This window comes from Psittacula echo (assembly GCF_963264785.1).
Source record: "Psittacula echo genome assembly, chromosome: 6".
In the NCBI taxonomy this organism is placed as follows: Eukaryota; Metazoa; Chordata; class Aves; order Psittaciformes; family Psittacidae; genus Psittacula; species Psittacula echo.
In genome coordinates, this window is record NC_137743.1 from 61,251,599 (window position 1) to 61,269,191 (window position 17,593).

The following is a 17,593-nucleotide window of genomic DNA, read 5'->3' on the forward strand; positions in this document are numbered from 1 at the left end:
TTTATTTTTTTAACAGAACCAAAGGAAAGTTGAAAACATTAGACTATACAATACATTTTGGTTTATAAACAAAGTTTTATAGTGGCAAAACATTTCTAAGTGACATTCATGGTCTTGTTTTCAAATTGGTTTCTGCATTTCAGGTCTGAAGACCACTAGAGTTCAAAAAAGCAGTAACTGCATAAGGTGGACACAGATCTCAGCTCCTACAAAACGGGTCAAGAACTTATAGCAAACATTCTGGAAGGATATCAAAGGCAACCATGATTCATAACTTTCCTGCAAACATTCTGCAATAAACAAAAGGTGATCTTTGGCATAAACAATCATCTATTAAAGGCATTAGTAATATTGCATTAATATCAGTCAAGCAACTAAACAGTGATGCTAAAAAAAAAATATCTCACAGAGAAGCCTGAATTGGGGAGGGCGAAGGGAGGAAATGTGAGGAGCATTAAAAAGGAACACAGGAAGACTACTTAGAAAAATCCTTTAAAAATAACCCCTACCTAATTCAGTGTTATTTACTATTAAATAGAAATTACTACATTACAATTATGTTAAAGATCTGGTACAAACCAACCAAATGCAAGACATTCAGGTTAAGGCTCTGGCACCCCTTTCCTTCCTCTTCCCTTTGCAGGTAATTGCAGGAAGAGAATATTAAGGAAAGATCCGAAGTACCACATATTCCGTAATACCCAGACACAAGGAGTGAATTAAAGATGAACACGTTTTCTCTTGCTAAGGTCAGGTTGAGGCAGATGCAGTATAATCAGTTTGACTTCCCTTTTTAGATAACAGTGCAACAAAGGGGGTTGACAGGAGGAAGTCCAAGTGTAGAATAACAGTTGCAGACAGGTAAACTGTCATGTACCTCCTCCTTTGAGCTGTTAAGACAGAGCAGTTCTTCCACAAGGGCACTTCTGTTAAAGGTGGTTTGATCATGCAACACTTCAGCAAATTAAGAGGGCATCATGAGGTCAGTGTTGATCTGGGCAGAAGTCTTGCAAATGTACAGAGACTCATTCTAAAACAACAATCCTGCTTTCTGCTAAGTGCCAAAAGAGACCAGGAAGCAATGAAATGAATATGTGTGTGTGTATGAATCTATGAAGGCATGTTCAGTTATGGAAGAATAAAAGCATCCCAAGTTTATTTTAATAATGAGAGGGATGGGGGATTTTGTTGGGGGGGGGGGGGGGGTGTGTGTGTTAATTATTATGGTTTTGTCTGCCTTTTTTAAGATACAGTAACGCTTTGTGCAATTCCCTATTATTAGACCTTGAAAAAAAGATTTTGAGCCTCCAAACGTCAAGAACAGTAAAAATAGCCCAGTATATTTCACATTACCATTTGCTGGTAGCCATTAGGCTGCCTAAAAAGAGTTTCATGTCACTGCAGCTCTTCTTTGAAATCGTGCAGGTTTCAAAAACCTTATGCATTGTCGGAAACCAGGACAGTGAAGCAAAAGATCCTGTTTAATTCAGTATCTTTATCTTTTAATTTTCACCTTGAGTGGCTGGAATAACACTAAATGAAGGGAAGAGTTAAAAAAGAGTAATTGCATGTGCTTATTTGGTTTTCAGAAGGAAAGAGCCAGCATGTGGTGTTTTCTAGTCCTGGACAATGCAGGTAGCTTAAGAGAACCAGGATTTTCCATCTCACTATGTTAGTGAACTGAGCAAGAAAGGAAGAAGTTAAGGTCTCCAGCCATTAAGGCTCAAGCTGTCAACAGTGTGCCACTAACATCCGCTGCAAAGCATTTCAGTACAGTACAGGAGTTCTGGAATGCCTACTTACAGGGGTACAGGAGGGTGACAAAGACAGCTCCAGTTTTTGTTAAAATACTGCTGCCAGGCACAAATCAGAGAATATAATTTCAGACATGGAATTGTAATCCTCAGTTTACAACTGTTCTGCTGCCTTCCCATACCTTTTAATATAAGCCCCCTACATCTTCCATCATTTCTGCATGGTTTAAAACCAGGCAGCTGAAATCCTGCTGAAGTGTTCAATGTTTCTGTATCAATGACTGTCCCTAAAAAACTGCCAAGTAACCAATAGTGTCCTAGACTCTTAACACAAGCTTGAAGTGAGGTCCATGTTTTATATGATCACATGGAAACTACTGGAGTATACAGTGCATAAATGAAATGTGCTTCTGGGAGTACAGAATTCATCAAGAGAATCTTCAAAAGCAAACAATGATAAAAAACAGAGGATATGAACTGTCTACCATCGGAAGCCATGAGGTGCTGGGTATCAAATGCATTCTGAAGACATTTGAAATGCATTCTAATTCATGCCCTTAGAATGGGGCATTAGCATAAGCTAATCTTAAGCTCATGTATACAGCACCTTTTGCTGTTAATACATCTCTTCTGTTTCCAAGAAAAAAAAGGCATTTTATGTTACACAAAACAATACCTATGTGGCAAGTGTCTACTGATACCAGGGGGTCTTTCTGACCCAGCGAAGAGTGAATCCAGCGTCTGTTCTTATTTTAATCGATGCTGCTTCAGCTTCTCTCACAGTTTCCTTCACAGACTGCATGAGGTTCTGGGCATTATGAACCAACATCTCAGTTGCCTGTCAAGAAAAAAGCAAATTTCAAATGTATTGGTAAATACGATGTCCAAGAGAATAGCATGGAAGCCCACTGTGCACAAGGACCCGCAGTACAAGCAGCTTAAATCAGGTTATCACTAACTTAAACTATGAAAAAATAAATGGAACAATTAACCTCTGGAAACCTCATTTGTATGTTTATGCAAAATCTGAATAAAAACAGTGTCTCAAAGCAGAATAATCTCTGAGAAGCAAAACTGCAGGATTTCAACTGAAAACACGCATTTGGGAACTAACAGAACTGCAAGTACTCAAGATGTTGTTGGAGAACAAATATTTTCAGTACACTCTACCACAGACTGCTCCTACTCCTCCAATGTCAAACTTGCTCTATTTGTAGAAGCAAGGTCTTCAGCTAGCTCACTTTTCACTGTTAAAATGAGGAAATCAACAAGCTGTTCATATAAAAATTTGAGCCAGAGTAGCTTTTTGGCTTGATAAGGATTGATGTTCCTCTATTAAACTACAGCTTTTGGGTCAGAAACCAAGGTGTTGTACTAAAATCATCATCACTGAACAGCTGAGGTAAGCCACCAAACATTGAGTTCCCAGAACACAGCCAATACTACATGTACATATTTGTTCACATTAAGCTTATCAACACTTCCACACTAGCATCAATTTTTACACCTCTTACCTGTTCTGACTCTTCGTCGCTGATGTTAGTTCTGCCCAGCATGGTAGCTTTGACAGTGGAGAGAATTTTCAGTTGTGTACTGATGGTTGGGATTCGCTCACAGACCTAAGAAAGGGGGATAAAAACCACCTCACGTTGACAACTGAACCAGCACATTATCTCTTGGGCTTTTTTCAGAGCACTTCTTGATTTTGTTTTTACTATAAGATCAGGAATAAGCATAGAGGGGATCTTACAACCTTCAAGACTTCCTGACAAATATTGGTAAGTTACTTGAATCTTATTTTACTTGATTTGGGAATTTCTGAGATGGAGCCAACATTTTTCCTTTCTTCCAGATATTCCTCAAGGACCTGCTTGGTTAGGAATGGCATGCTGTATGTTTATCTGAGACTTAAAAAATAAGGAGTGTTATACTTCTGCTACTCTTCTTTGATACAAAGGAGTCAGTAGATGAAATACAACGCAATGCAGGCTTAAGACAGACCAATGTTCGTTAACACCCTATTTTTCAAAACCTCTTTGGACACTGGCATCTTCCACTCATCTCTAAACAAATCCTGACTTTACAAAATATATCTGGCCATGGGATCTAAAACAGATATAGAACTTGACGAAACCTTCCAAGCCAAGGAAAGATACATGGTTTACCGCCACAATTCCTGTGCTTACTGACGCCAAGAGAGGAAGAGGAATGAGGGGAGTAGTTGAGGCATTCACAAGTTAACTCATTACCTGCAAAAGGTTTGTTCTAATGCGCTTGTCAGTGCACTGCTTTGCCACCTCTTTGGCTAACCGAGTGACTTCATCTGAGGCCTTAGCAATGTCCTTTGCACACTGAATGAGGGCGCGCTTGTTTCCACTGCCTCCTCTCACCAGGCGCGACATCTCTGCCATTAGCAGAGCCATTCGTTTAGCAGCAGCAATGATGTCATTACCCTGAAGAGAAGAAGATGAGTTAGCATTCACACCACCACAGGTGCTGCACAGAAGTCATGGCTCAGTGGGAGTCTACATTTGGATAGCAGCACTTTCTAGAGGTTAAAGATGGAAGAACCATTTGTGAACAGAGGTTTCTTCAAGGAACAGGGAATATCTGTACTAATCATACGTTTCTAACATTTTTCTTCCTAACACTCAGGAAAAACTTCACTTCAAAACTGGAAAAGAAGTGGTAAAAGAACTGTTAGTTTTGTCCATGGAATGAGAGTTACTGGTCTGCTGGATGGGTTTTAAGATAAAGCATGTTATTAGGATTTGGAATTCCAGATTTCCCAAAAAAGGCTTTAAATTAAAAGTGTGCTAAATAGCTTGTTACACCAAATAGCACGAATGAAGTTAAATAGTGTAGTCATAACAGTTGAGCATGAAATATTCAGTGGCCTCCAAAAATGAAGTTGTTAAAGAATCAGCTGTGCTGCTATGCTGCAAAAGGAAAAATGGAAGAGAATCTCTAACATACAAAACTTCTGTCACAGGTAATGTGGAAAAATGAGATGCAACTGTTACTTTTGTTTGTTTTGGTTGGTTGGTTGATTTTGTTTCAAGGTATTCCTTGAAAACCTATCTTCCTTTTTGACAAAATCTCCCCCTTAAAAATAAAGCTTCCAGGAGAGAACTATGTAATAGTTCAAAAGATAATGCAATGATATAGTGATATTTCTTACATTAAAAGCCAGATTTCTTGTACATCAAAATTAGAAAATAGAAAAACAGAAATACCCTGAGAAATATTTGAAATGTGAATTACATAAGAATAAGGCAAAACCATTTCTTACACACTGTTCCAGAGAGAAACCTGGTGCAAGAAAAAGCAGACCTATATGATCAATTGTTAGTAGTCTATTACTATATTTAGATTCTCCTTTGTAGAAAGTTGTTAGACAACAGTGAATTATTTGGTGCCATGAAGCATTCCTATGGTGTGGATGAAGTATTAGCAGAGTGAGTTTAAGGATTAGCACACTCTTTCCTCAGTATAATTCCACAATTAATGACTGATGAAGTTTGGAGCAAAGAGCACACAGCAAGAACCCAACTTAGCAAATGTATTCTCTATCCCTATAAGCACATATTTCCATGACTCACTGCTAGCAAATTCAAGAAGATATCCCAGATATTTTACAGATACAGACGACACAAAAGGCTGAACTATTTATTACCGTGACCTAATATAGCTAAACAGTTTGCTAGTATAACCAGTTAGGATGCAAATGACATAACAAAGTTTTTCCATGTTTTCACGTAGGAGGATCAAGAAATTAGGACCAGTGTCATTTACGAAGCTCTCTAACAAGTTATCCAAGCATCAGAATCTGTAAAGGACAAGAACATTTTTAAAGCCCTTTTTTAATAGAATAGTTTAGTACATCTACCTATGTAAACATACATACACATACACCCCCCTCATCTTTCTTTGTTAAGGGACACCAACCTTATTTTTGCAGCATGCTATGAAAAGTGACCAGTCTTGCAAGCATTTGTGCTTACACAGAGGAGACAGGCTACTTGTGAATGTCTGAACCTCGTGTTAGATTTCCATTGGTTTTGTTTAAATACAATCTCAATTCAGCAGCTAACAGCATTCAGTGCAGTTTCTTCATAAAAGAATTCTCTCAAGACCAGCATTTGCAATACAGCCAAGTGCAAGCCAGCAGACAGTCAATCCTCTTCGAGAAACACTGCCATACAAAGCCATTCCTTGTTGTTGGAAGGTATTTTAATTGATGGCATCAGTGGAGGCCAAGCACAATAGACAGGTTAAATGACTTCGTGAATGCTGTATACTCTGATGGATCTGGAAGTCATTAAGAAACCATTACCCATGGTTCCCAGGTAGTCCAAATGAATGGAAAAAAAAGAACAGGGCAGGGGAGGGAAGACAGCCCCTATTGCAATTTGAAAACTGCTACAACAAATAAGAACAGGCAGATGCAAGGGGAAAAGAAGTCTTTGAATATTAATAAGTGACCCAAATCAAGCTTTAATCCGGCACTGACAAACAAGATCTAGCAAACTTGTGAAGCCACTTTCAGTCCTTAAAATAAAGTGCAGACACACTTATTCATTCAGAATGGCCGGGCCCAGCAGGGATCAAGAGTGATGCAAATGTGTCAGCGTTCCAAATGGCTGGATGCACACGGATCAGTCCCCGGGGAGACTCAGGAGTACCTTACTAGACCACTTGGTTGCTTCCCGATGCAGAGACTGAGCAGCAGCCAGAATGGGCTGGTTAACGGGCTGATTGGTTGGCATTAACAGCAGCTCAGGCTCGTAATCATCTTCAATGTCAGAGGGGAGAGTGAATTCAACATCTGCATCATCCTCCTCATCTATATCTACACCAGCCTCAGCCGCTTCATTAGTCACAGTCACAGGCTTTGCAGGTGGCAGCAAGGGTGGAGAAACAGGGGACAGTTAGTACAAGAAGCAGAATTTGGTAGAAGAGCATGAACTGAGCTTTTTTAGTGACCAAAACATCCTCTTGGTCTCTCAGGATCGGACCAGGCCACTCTAGGATCAGGTCACAGGAAGGAAGTAATACAAGTTTAGCAGAAGGAAACAAACATTTCACCTGTGGACCAAAGTTACCCAAAATATTAAGAAGTTACAATTCAAAGATGCAGCATCATTTGCCATCTGAGGATACGGCTTCTACAGACAGAGGCTGGCTTGCAGAACAACATTTCTGGCAAGTCAGTGGTGAAATGGATGGATTTCCTGTTTAGATGAAAGCAGGTTTGACTGCATAGAAGCAGGCACAGCAGCTGATGACTGTGGTGTTCGTGCAGACAGCTTTGTATGGCAGCTGTTCACATATATGTGCTAAGAGAAGACAGCAGCATGATCACACAAAACCCACTGACACTGCTTGCTGTAGGGTAAAAAAAAAAAAAAAGGTGGGATGGGAGACACTGTGAAATGAGTATTAAAGTATCATGGATAACATGAAAAAGAACAATACCAGGTTATGAAAAGAGGAGATGATACTGAATGTTATGAATGCTGTGAATATAACACTTAAGACACACTGGAACAGAATTAGCAGAATAAAAGGATTATGAAGCATATGTTACTGTTTTGCCTCAATATGTTATGTTGTATCCATTACCTTGAAAGAAAAAAAAGAGGGTTAGGGAAGGCACAAGGAAGAGGTATGTGGTATAATACAGGCATTTGTAATAAAGCAGCATTTCAATACAAAAATATCCTACAAGTTTACCAACTGTGTTTCTTTGACTAAAGCCAAGTGTGATAAAACTCAAACTACCAAAACGAATGCATTTTCAACTGTGCTTTGCTTAAGATATGGCCTTTTATAGAAAAAAAAAAAACAACCAACCCAAACTACAACAACAAAAACACACAGAAGTTTTGGAAGGAAGCTCTACCTTTTACATGCTGCCAAATCAACTCAGCTTCGAAGACAAATTCTATTTTAGTCTTAATCTAACAAAAGGTTTCCAAATATCCCTCTTTCTCCGATTTATCCAAATCAGTGAGAAAGGCAGGGAAAGCCAAAGCAATAGCCTGTGTTCAGTTTGTGCTCCACGAGAAAAATGGAGTACATAAAAGCCCAGAAAGGAGAAAAAACAAAATCAATTTTAGATCTTACAAGAATGAAGAATGTTATCAAAACTTTTTTTAAAAGACTAAGTACTTGTTTTACCTCTCCAATAAGCATAACACATGGTAAAGTACCTCAGAACTACCCTCCTAGATGACCAGTACATTCCAGTAATGTAAATATGTATTTGGTATATGCAGAAGTATGGGGAAAATAAAGCTTTTCATTTTATGGAAGAGACAGTCAAATTGATTTGCAGGAGTTCTTTTGTGTTTTATCTGTACTTCCAGAACAAATGTTCCTTAAGCACAAAGCACTTGATTCTGTAAGCTATTCAAATTGATCTGCTCATTCAACAACATGATGAGAGAAAGTGGAGATTTCAAAAGCCAAATTCTGAACGTTAATTTATACCTGCAGAAGCCTAAAATCTCAGAAGCTCAGTTACTCAGTTGCTGTCAGAGATAAAACATATCTCTTTGGGGAAAAAAGGGAAGGAAGCAAAGTAGTTATAAGACTGATGAGTTCACACTGCTTTGTCATAGCACTGAAATGGTAAGGAAATGAAGGATTTTGACCTTGGTAGTGAATATGACTCACTGCAAAAAAGAATGAGACCAGGCCATCTAGGTACGATCAATTCTACTATCATAAATGTGCCAGATTAATGGCAAAGTAACTTGTAGCTCCTTCCAGAATTAAGACAACTAGCTCATGATTCCTGCTGCTGGCATCTTAAAAGTCTGTATGGATGTTACAAAGTCCCTTAAATATAGCAATCAGCTTATTAGCGGCTCTCTAGGCAATACTAGCATCAAGATCACAAACAGCTTGGCATACAAGGCATATTTGTGTTCACAGAGGTATGTCAATAAAGCATTCTAGCAATTCTGAGTATTAGAACAGTTGACCCTAGTTCACTGCAAACTTAAAAGGGTTTCTAATTCCAGCAGTGTTTTTACTATTTGGTCTACTATTGGAAGTCTCAGTGACTTCCTCTGTCACTGAGACAACTGGCTTTGGACCAAACACACTGATCCTAACAAAACAAAACAAAACGCAAACCAAAACAAATTCCTTGTAGCACAAGACACTTACAACAACTTCTTACCTTGCTAGACCATTTCCGGGCTTCATCATGCAACTGCCTAGCTGCCATCATCATGGGCTGATTAATAGCTTCTCCTGCTTTCTGCTCTGGGAACTCTTCATCCTTTTCTTCAGGTGGTGGTGGTCTGGGCGGAGGAACCTCACCTTCTGGCAGTGGTGGTTTTGGAGGAGCAAGCTCATCAGTCAGCTAAGAAATGCAAAAATCTGATTCAGTGCAATGAAACAGTACACAGACGGAGCAAAGAATGGCATCATGGCAAGACATGACTGCATGACCCGATGCCTTTTTCGGCTTTCAAGTACCCCCTGTTAAAGGAAATACCATGTTTAATCTCTCCTTTTGAAAACCAGATTGCTAATTTTTAGACTTAATGCCACTTGTATGCATGGCTGGCCAGACAATGTATTTTATTTGTAAGGAATGAAAATATTCTCAATTTCAGTGTGCAATCCACACATCAGTGACAGCTGTGTATTGCATTACAGACTATGCTGCACTTACACGAAGATGCTCGAGGTCAGGAGGAGGAGGGGGAAAATCTGGTTCCTGAGGCTGGAAGGCTTCTCTGACTTTGGCCACAGCTCCCAGAATTCTGTATCCAGAATCCAAGAAACTTTTCTGCAAACCTGAACAAAAATCCCATTACCAGTTTAAGAGTTTAAGTTTAGAACTGAAACACTACCCCAAAAAATTGTTTCTACAACATACTGTGACAAGTACACTTATATCTGTGAAAAAAAGATGCTTAAAAACTACCAAATTGTTTGCAGTGGATTTACACATTTCAAATGTTAGCGTCATATGCAACATGCATAAAATAAAGCTTCAGCTGAGTAAGTCACAGTCAATAGCCAAAGTAATTCCTAAAAGAAGTTTTAGAATTAAATAAATTAGGTAATATATTCTTATATAAAATAGTATTACTGATAACTAGTAACAAATACTTTTGAAATAATAAACAAGAATGGCATAGTCAAGAGAGAAGGATTCAGCAAAGGGCCTTGACTGCCTTTTAAAAGAGCAGGATTCAGCAGTTCATGTTATGACCTTGGTTTCACGGTTCTGAGATTTATGTGTACATTTTATTTGCATAAAAGGGGACACACAGCTGTACAAGACAAAATGAGCACTGCTTCACATCATCTGCAGCTAGTAAAAACCAACCAATTAGCTGACTGAATCCTTACCGGGATCAGAAATGTTTCCTGCCACAGCTTTAGCATCCATTACCATCGGTGATATAGTTCTGCTTAACTCATCAGAGGCTGCTTTAACAGCCTCCCGGAATTTAGGATCTTCTGAATTTTCAACCTCTCTTTTTGCTACCAGGAGGATGCGGTTTGCTCGCCTAGCAATGCTGGTGGCACCAGCTACTAGCATCTGAGGTTGAATGTTGGCCATTGCAACTTTACACTTATCAAGGTCTTTCTTAATAGCCTCTTCTGATGCATCCAACAAAGATTTAGTATCAATGGCTTCATCCACCAACCCTAAAATAAAAGTTACACACATTAATATTCTAGTTTCAACTGTGGAAAGGGATATTTGGTATTCCAGAGGCTGCTCACAACCAGAGAAGTAAGTTATTTCCAAACTGGGAAGGGGCAGAAGGGGGCACAGAAATCAGACCAAATGTATTACTGCAGTTTTACTTTGATTATGTGGTACATAAGTACCACAGACATGGTCATGCTCCCACTAATGACATCCCAAGCTCTTGCCCTTCTACTGTGGAATGTTGCCCAAATCAAAACTGGCTTACACAATGCATGCAGCAGAGATTCCTTCCTCCCACCAACTTTCTTTAAGCATATTCAGTACTTTTTACACCTCTCCCATTCATCCAAAAGGAAATAATCCCTCTGGCTGTGCTTTTACTTAATGGTGATATATAGCAATAAGGCAGTAAGATTTAAAATAACCACAACTTGATTATGGGGATGGAAAAGGAGGTAGTACGCAGTCAAGAGATATGCACACCAGTGCAAAGGATCTGCACTTTGGAAACACTGAGGTATCTCAGCAGGATTCAGTAGATCAGCAGCTTTGTTTTATTCACTGCTTTCATCAAGCTGCTACAATATTTTGAACATGTTTTCTTATCCCCACTTAATTATCTGTCCTTATTCAACATGCCAAGATTAAACAGCAAATCCTGAAGTTGCTACAGTGATACACTGCTACAGCAGCAATCCCAATGAACAGTCATCATAGAATGGTTTGTGTGGGAAGGGACCTTAAAGATCATCTAGTTCCAGCTCCCCTGACAGGGACAGGTATTCTACTTCTGCCTGCAAAAGACTTAAAGCTAAATTTACTCCCTTGGAGCTCAGAATTAAGACATGAAGCAAGATGCTTGTTTATACTGTAACATATACATATTTTTAGACTCAGAAAGCACATTCCCACTTCTCAGTTTATTTGTCATCAGTCATTATTCTCACGCATGTTTCAGCAATTCAAACAGACTAGGGAAAAAAATCATACTAGCTAGTTAGCCATAAGCATAATCTTCAAAGATTCCTATTTTACCTGTCATTTTTTCTACATTATCAATCCATTGGTTTTTCATAGTTTCAAAGTGTTCATAAGCAGCTTGATTCCCAGGATTTCTCAGGAGGATACGAGCAGCTGATACTACCTGCCAATGGAAAACATTTTTAATTATGGAAGAATCAGTACACAACAACATCACATACTCTTGAAAATGCATGTGTTTTTTCGGGGCTGGATGTGTAGCTTCCCATTTGGAATACTAGTTAATTAATTCTAGTGCAACACCTAGCTGCTTGAAGATGTACAATGCTTCTGGAATTTGTGGACACAAATACTTTTTTTTCCCCTGGAACCTCAATTACATGCTAATATATCTTAAAAACATTTCTTGAAAGCACTAAAGTACAATACTTATCACAGCACCGAATTTTAGACGGAAATTTAATTTGGAAACAAAAAAATTCATTAAAGAGCATTTTTTTTCCACTTATGTAATTTACTAAGGCTCAAAGTAATTTTCTGCCAAGTCACTAACACTTCTGTCAAAAAGTTCAGCAGTAAGACTTGTCATTTAATCAGTTTCTACTAAATGATAACATATACATAAATATTTGCCATTCCCCTTTGAAGAGCACCAGCACCGTGATCTCTGCTGGTATTAACATCTTCCTCTGAGCATAGAAACATGAAGAAAACTCCACAGAAGTTGCCCCCGCCCCATTTAATAGCCCTATGAGCATAAGGACGCAAACCTGAGGGGTAAGTTCCCTTGCAGATTTCACCGTTGCCTGAATACCCTCCACAGTAGTTTTGTTGGCAGTTCCAACTGCAGCTGCTTTTTCTGCCGTAGCTCCCAGTCTAGCAGCATGGTTTTCAAAGTTTGCTGCTCTTTCATCAAACACCTAGTTGTCAGAAGAGAAAATACATAAGAAAAAAAAACCCCTAATCTCCCTATTAAAATACACAATTTCTTCAGTGTCAAACACCAGCAATACCTTCATAACATCATCATGTTACCATAACATTCAATCTTAATTCTTCTGAGAGGATGCAAAAGGACGCAAAAGCTTTGAACCTGTTTTATCTTTTGAATCTTTTTATTACTGGACTTCCTTTGCTAACTCACTCAGGCAACAAAGGATGCTGACACACTTTATAGCTTTGAGGTATTAAGTACACTGATTTCTGACAACTGCTTTGTAACAAATATTGTGTTAGAACTATTTTAGCTCAGAGATGAATCTTCAAAACCATAATCCAAAAGTAACTGTATTTGGAAGCTAAATATGGGGGTTTACCCTAAAACATGAAGCTTCATATTGGAAAAAAAAAAAATCCCTCCTTCAACAGTCCTTGGTTACTCAAGGCAGAATACTTTGACACAAGGTTCATCTGTCATAAAGCTAAATTCTCCATGACCTTGGGAATCATTTTGATCATGTTCAAATCAACTAGCTAAACAGAGCTGCCAGACACAGAGGTTTAGATACTTCATGTGCAGCCAGTAGCTTTGAAATACAAGAAATGTTATCCAGCAACAGTTAAATCTGTTCACAGAGAGTTGACAAATCCTGGTATGAATGTGACTATTTTAATCAGCTTATATAACATTGAGGTACACAATCTGCTAACGTGTGTGTCAGTGAATTTTGCACAAGAATGAGAAATCTTTGCTATTTATTTAAGTCAGGGCCAATATAATTTTCCAGGGATATATAGCACAATGCGCAATCCCCAGAAGTGCAGAGAGATTTGCATGGCAGCCACTGTGGTGCCAGAGTTAGTAGTACGTATCACAAGCTTGAGGAAAAAAGATACCAATTCGTTTTTCAAACTACTGACTCATTTTTCAAAATACTGATTCAGGTAAAATTAAACAATAACTGAAGCTTCACAAGGGAAGCAGACCACCTGGGTACACTTGCCTCGTCTCTGTTGGGAGCATCGGAGGGAGCAGTGGCCGCTACTGCTAACAATTTAATAGGAGTTGTGGTGTCACTAAAAATGTCAGAAACCTCCTGGGTCATTGCCTCTTGCATCCGTGTTTTCAGATCCTTAAAAAAAAAAACCAGGGAAAATTATTAGCATATGATACAGGAATATGATGTGTTTAGGGATTCAAGTCTCATTAACAAATTGCATATCATGTGTTTCACTGCACAGGAGCAGATTTTTACCTTCAGTGAGTCCTGAAGCTGAGCAGCAATTGCCCTGGCCTGAGGAGATTCTCCCTCTCCTCTTGCTGCGAGGTCAGCTAGCTGAGCAGCCAGCTGGTCTACACGGTCACATTTGGCAAGCAGGTCTTGACGATAAGGTCCCATCATGACATTGGCTAAACGACGACCTTCTGCCACCAGACCCCGAATTGCTGCCTGGCCTACAGCGAAAGAAGTCATGTTGCATTAACATACAGTGGAACAGAAAACTGGAAGCATGAATCAGATGCCCCATGAAGTGACACTGCAGAATTCTGCTTTTAAAAAAACTTTTCCAGGTAGTAGAAAGTACTTCTGCAGTTTATGACTGAATAACTGCAGTTCAAACTCATAGAGTGATTCAACTCTTACCAGTTTCTTTTGCTTATTACAGCAATTCTGGCTAGATGCATCCTTTTGAACTAGGGTGGTCTGACAAAAGTTAACCGTTGCATCTGTCAGGTATTCCTACATTACTAATCTGTTAATCCCAATAGAAAGCACTTGAAATTCCAGGTACTGCAATGCATCTCCACATCATTACAAGTCATTAGAAGATGAGCAGGAAGAGCAGAGAATATCCAAGTAGAAAACCCAAATGTCAAAGCAGAATACCCTCTCCTCAGATTCCAAAAATCATGGGTAGGAAGGGTCAAGTGTCTGGGGGAGGAGAAGTGCCGGGGGAAGAATCACCTTACAAAGCCTCCACAGTGTGCCAAAAGTTTTTCTGTACAAAAGAGTTATTTTTAGCATGAGTGATTTCATTCACTTACAGAAGCTTCCTGTTCTTTCACAAGAATATGCTCCTCTGTTCTTTCATTAATATAATAGTATTCTTTTAAAAGAAGTCATCGTACATTAAGTCCTTTAAAGACCTACTGAGGAATCATTCTAAGCCAATGCTAACACACAGGTAATCCAAGTTCACGATCAAGCTCAAGATTACTCAGAGAGAAGTTATCACAGGACTTGACTATCCAAGAATCACTCAGAACTGCCACCATCATTTTAGAGAGCTTATTATTGTAGCTAGGTTTGGTGCTGTTGGAATGTCCCAAGATGTTTTTTAATTGTTGTTTTGCACAAGTCAAGTGCAACCAAGCCACTGCACGTCACACAACAGTTTAGTATTTCAGTACATCAGTGTCTGCCAATTGTGTTAGCCATCACTTAGATGGCTGATGAAAGAAGAAAAGACAGAGAGACAGAAAGAGAGACAGAGAGAGAGACAGAGAGAGAGACAGAGAGAGAGACAGAGAGAGAGACAGAGAGAGAGACAGAGAGAGAGACAGAGAGAGAGACAGAGAGAGAGACAGAGAGAGAGAGACAGAGAGAGAGACAGAGAGAGAGACAGAGAGAGAGACAGAGAGAGAGACAGAAAGAGAGAGAGAGACAGAAAGAGAGAGAGAGACAGAAAGAGAGAGAGAGACAGAAAGAGAGAGAGACAGAAAGAGAGAGAGACAGACAGCCAGCCAGAAAGACAGCCAGCCAGAAAGACAGCCAGCCAGAAAGACAGCCAGCCAGAAAGACAGCCAGCCAGAAAGACAGCCAGCCAGCCAGCCAGAAAGACAGACAGACAGAAAGACAGACAGAAAGACAGACAGAAAGACAGACAGAAAGACAGACAGAAAGACAGACAGAAAGACAGACAGAAAGACAGACAGAAAGACAGACAGAAAGACAGAAAGACAGACAGAAAGACAGACAGACAGAAAGACAGACAGACAGAAAGACAGAAAGACAGAAAGACAGGTCATTGTCGTAGGCGATTCCCTTCTGAGAGGAACAGAGGGCCCGATATGCAGAGTTGACCCTCATCATAGGGAAGTGTGTAGTCTGCCTGGAGCCCGGATCAGGGATATCACCAAGGCGCTCCCCAACCTGGTGCACCCGACAGACTACTACCCACTGCTGGTCTTCCAGACAGGTGGGGGGGAAGCTGCTTCCCGCAGTCTGAGGGGGATGAAGAAAGACTACAGGGCCTTGGGGCGGATGGTGAAAGAGTCTGGGGCTCAAGTGACCTTTTCTTCACTTCTTCCATCTTCCGGTGATGATGTGGGACTGAATGGGAAAATTCAGTCCGTAAACAATTGGCTACAAGACTGGTGCTTCAGGCAGGGCTTTGGGTTCTTTGATAACAGCTGGTTTTATAAGGCTCCAGTCCAGATGATGGCACGTGGGAAAGGTTTAACTCACAGAGGCAAAAGGACGCTGGGGCATGAATTAGCAGGGCTCATTTGGAGAGCTTTAAACTAGATTTGAAGGGGGATGGGGTTGTAACTGGGCTTGCCCCAGTGGGGCAGCACTCTAGGACTAATGAAGACTGGGAGGCCTCCTATAATCCTAGGATGGAATCGGTGAGCTCAGCTCGCTCCTTGAAATGCCTGTACACCAATGCATGCAGCATGGGAAATAAGCAGGAGGAGTTGGAGACCTGTGTTAAGTCAGGAGATTGTGATCTGGTGGCAATTACAGAGATGTGGTGGGACAGCTCACGTGACTGGAATATAGTCATGGAGGGCTATGTTCTTTTCAGGAAAGACAGGCCAGCCAGGCGGGGTGGTGGGGTTGCTCTTTATATGCGAGAGCAGCTGCAATGTACTGAGCTCTGTCCAGGGGCAGAGGACGAGCGAGTTGAGAGTCTGTGGGTGAGAATTAAGGGGCAGGCTGGCAGGGGTGATACTGTTGTGGGTGTCTGTTACAGGCCACCAGATCAGGGTGAGGAAGTTGATGAGGCCTTCTACAGGCAGCTGAGAGCAGCCTCACAGTCACAGGCCGTGGTCATCGTGGGGGATTTTAACTTCCCTGATGTTTGCTGGAAGGACTACTCAGCAACCCAGCCACAGTCCAGGAGGTTCCTCCAGTGTATGGATGATAACTTCCTCATGCAAATGGTGGATGAGCCAACCAGGAGAGGAGCGCTGCTGGATCTCATCCTCACTAACAAGGAGGGGCTGGTCGAAGCAGTAAAGGTTGAGGGCTGCCTTGGTTGCAGCGACCACGAGATGGTGGAATTCAGGATCTTGTGTGGTAGGACCAATACAATAGCAAGTAGAATTGCAACCCTGGACTTTAGCTGGGCAAACTTTGGCCTTTTCAAGCAATTGCTAGGGGAAATCCCATGGGCAAGGCTGCTTGAAGGTAAAGGGGCCCAAGATAGTTGGTTGACATTCAAGGATTGCTTATTCTGAGCTCAAGATCAGAGCATCCCGACATGTAGGAAGTCGAGGAAGAGGGCCAAGAGACCTGTGTGGCTAAATAAGGAACTGCTGGGTATGCTCAAGTGGAAGAGGAGAGTTTACAGGTCATGGAAGGAGGGGCTGGCCACTTGGGAGGAATATAAGGCTGCTGCTAGAGGATGTAGGAAGGCAGCTAGGATGGCTAAGACCTCCTTAGAATTAAATCTGGCGAGAGGGGTCAAGGACAGCAGAAAGAGCTTTTTCAAATACATAGCTGATAAAACTAACACTAGAGGCAAGGTAGGCCCACTGGTGAACGGGATGGGTGCCCTGGTGACAGAAGATACAGAGATGGCAGAGTTACTGAATGCCTTCTTTGTCTCTGTCTACTCTGCCAGAGGCAGTCCTGAAGAGCCCTGTACTCCTGAGACCTCAGATGAAGTCAGGTCACTGGAGCAGTTTGCCTTAGTCAATGAGGAATGGGTTAGAGACCAGCTGAGCAATCTGGACATCCATAAATCCATGGGTCCAGATGGGATGCGCCCACGGGTGCTGAGGGAACTGGCGGAAGTCATTGCTAGACCACTCTCCATCATCTTTACCAAGTCTTGGGAAACGGGAGAGGTGCCTGAGGACTGGAGGAAAGCAAATGTCACTCCAGTCTTCAAAAAGGGCAAGAAGGAGGACCCGGGTAACTATAGACCGGTCAGCCTCACCTCCATCCCTGGGAAAGTGATGGAGCACCTTATCCTTGGTGCCATCTCAAGGCATATCAAG

The 17,593-nt window shown here is 40.9% G+C and overlaps 1 protein-coding gene across 2 annotated transcripts in view; it reads right to left on the minus strand.

The window, feature by feature from the left end:
- VCL (vinculin) overlaps positions 1 to 17,593 on the minus strand; it is a 69,808-nt gene continuing 52,215 nt past the window's right edge. The window contains exons 12-22 of one of the 2 annotated variants that reach the window (XM_080620338.1): positions 13,620 to 13,819; positions 13,368 to 13,496; positions 12,195 to 12,344; positions 11,479 to 11,587; positions 10,134 to 10,436; positions 9,448 to 9,572; positions 8,947 to 9,132; positions 6,440 to 6,646; positions 4,004 to 4,207; positions 3,269 to 3,373; positions 1 to 2,592 (exon numbers count right to left, since the gene is read on the minus strand). In XM_080620338.1, coding sequence (XP_080476464.1) covers positions 2,446 to 2,592; positions 3,269 to 3,373; positions 4,004 to 4,207; positions 6,440 to 6,646; positions 8,947 to 9,132; positions 9,448 to 9,572; positions 10,134 to 10,436; positions 11,479 to 11,587; positions 12,195 to 12,344; positions 13,368 to 13,496; positions 13,620 to 13,819 — 1,865 coding nt within the window. In that variant the 3' untranslated portion in view covers positions 1 to 2,445. The remainder of the gene's footprint in view (positions 2,593 to 3,268; positions 3,374 to 4,003; positions 4,208 to 6,439; positions 6,647 to 8,946; positions 9,133 to 9,447; positions 9,573 to 10,133; positions 10,437 to 11,478; positions 11,588 to 12,194; positions 12,345 to 13,367; positions 13,497 to 13,619; positions 13,820 to 17,593) is intronic. The other variant, XM_080620337.1, reaches the window with a different exon arrangement.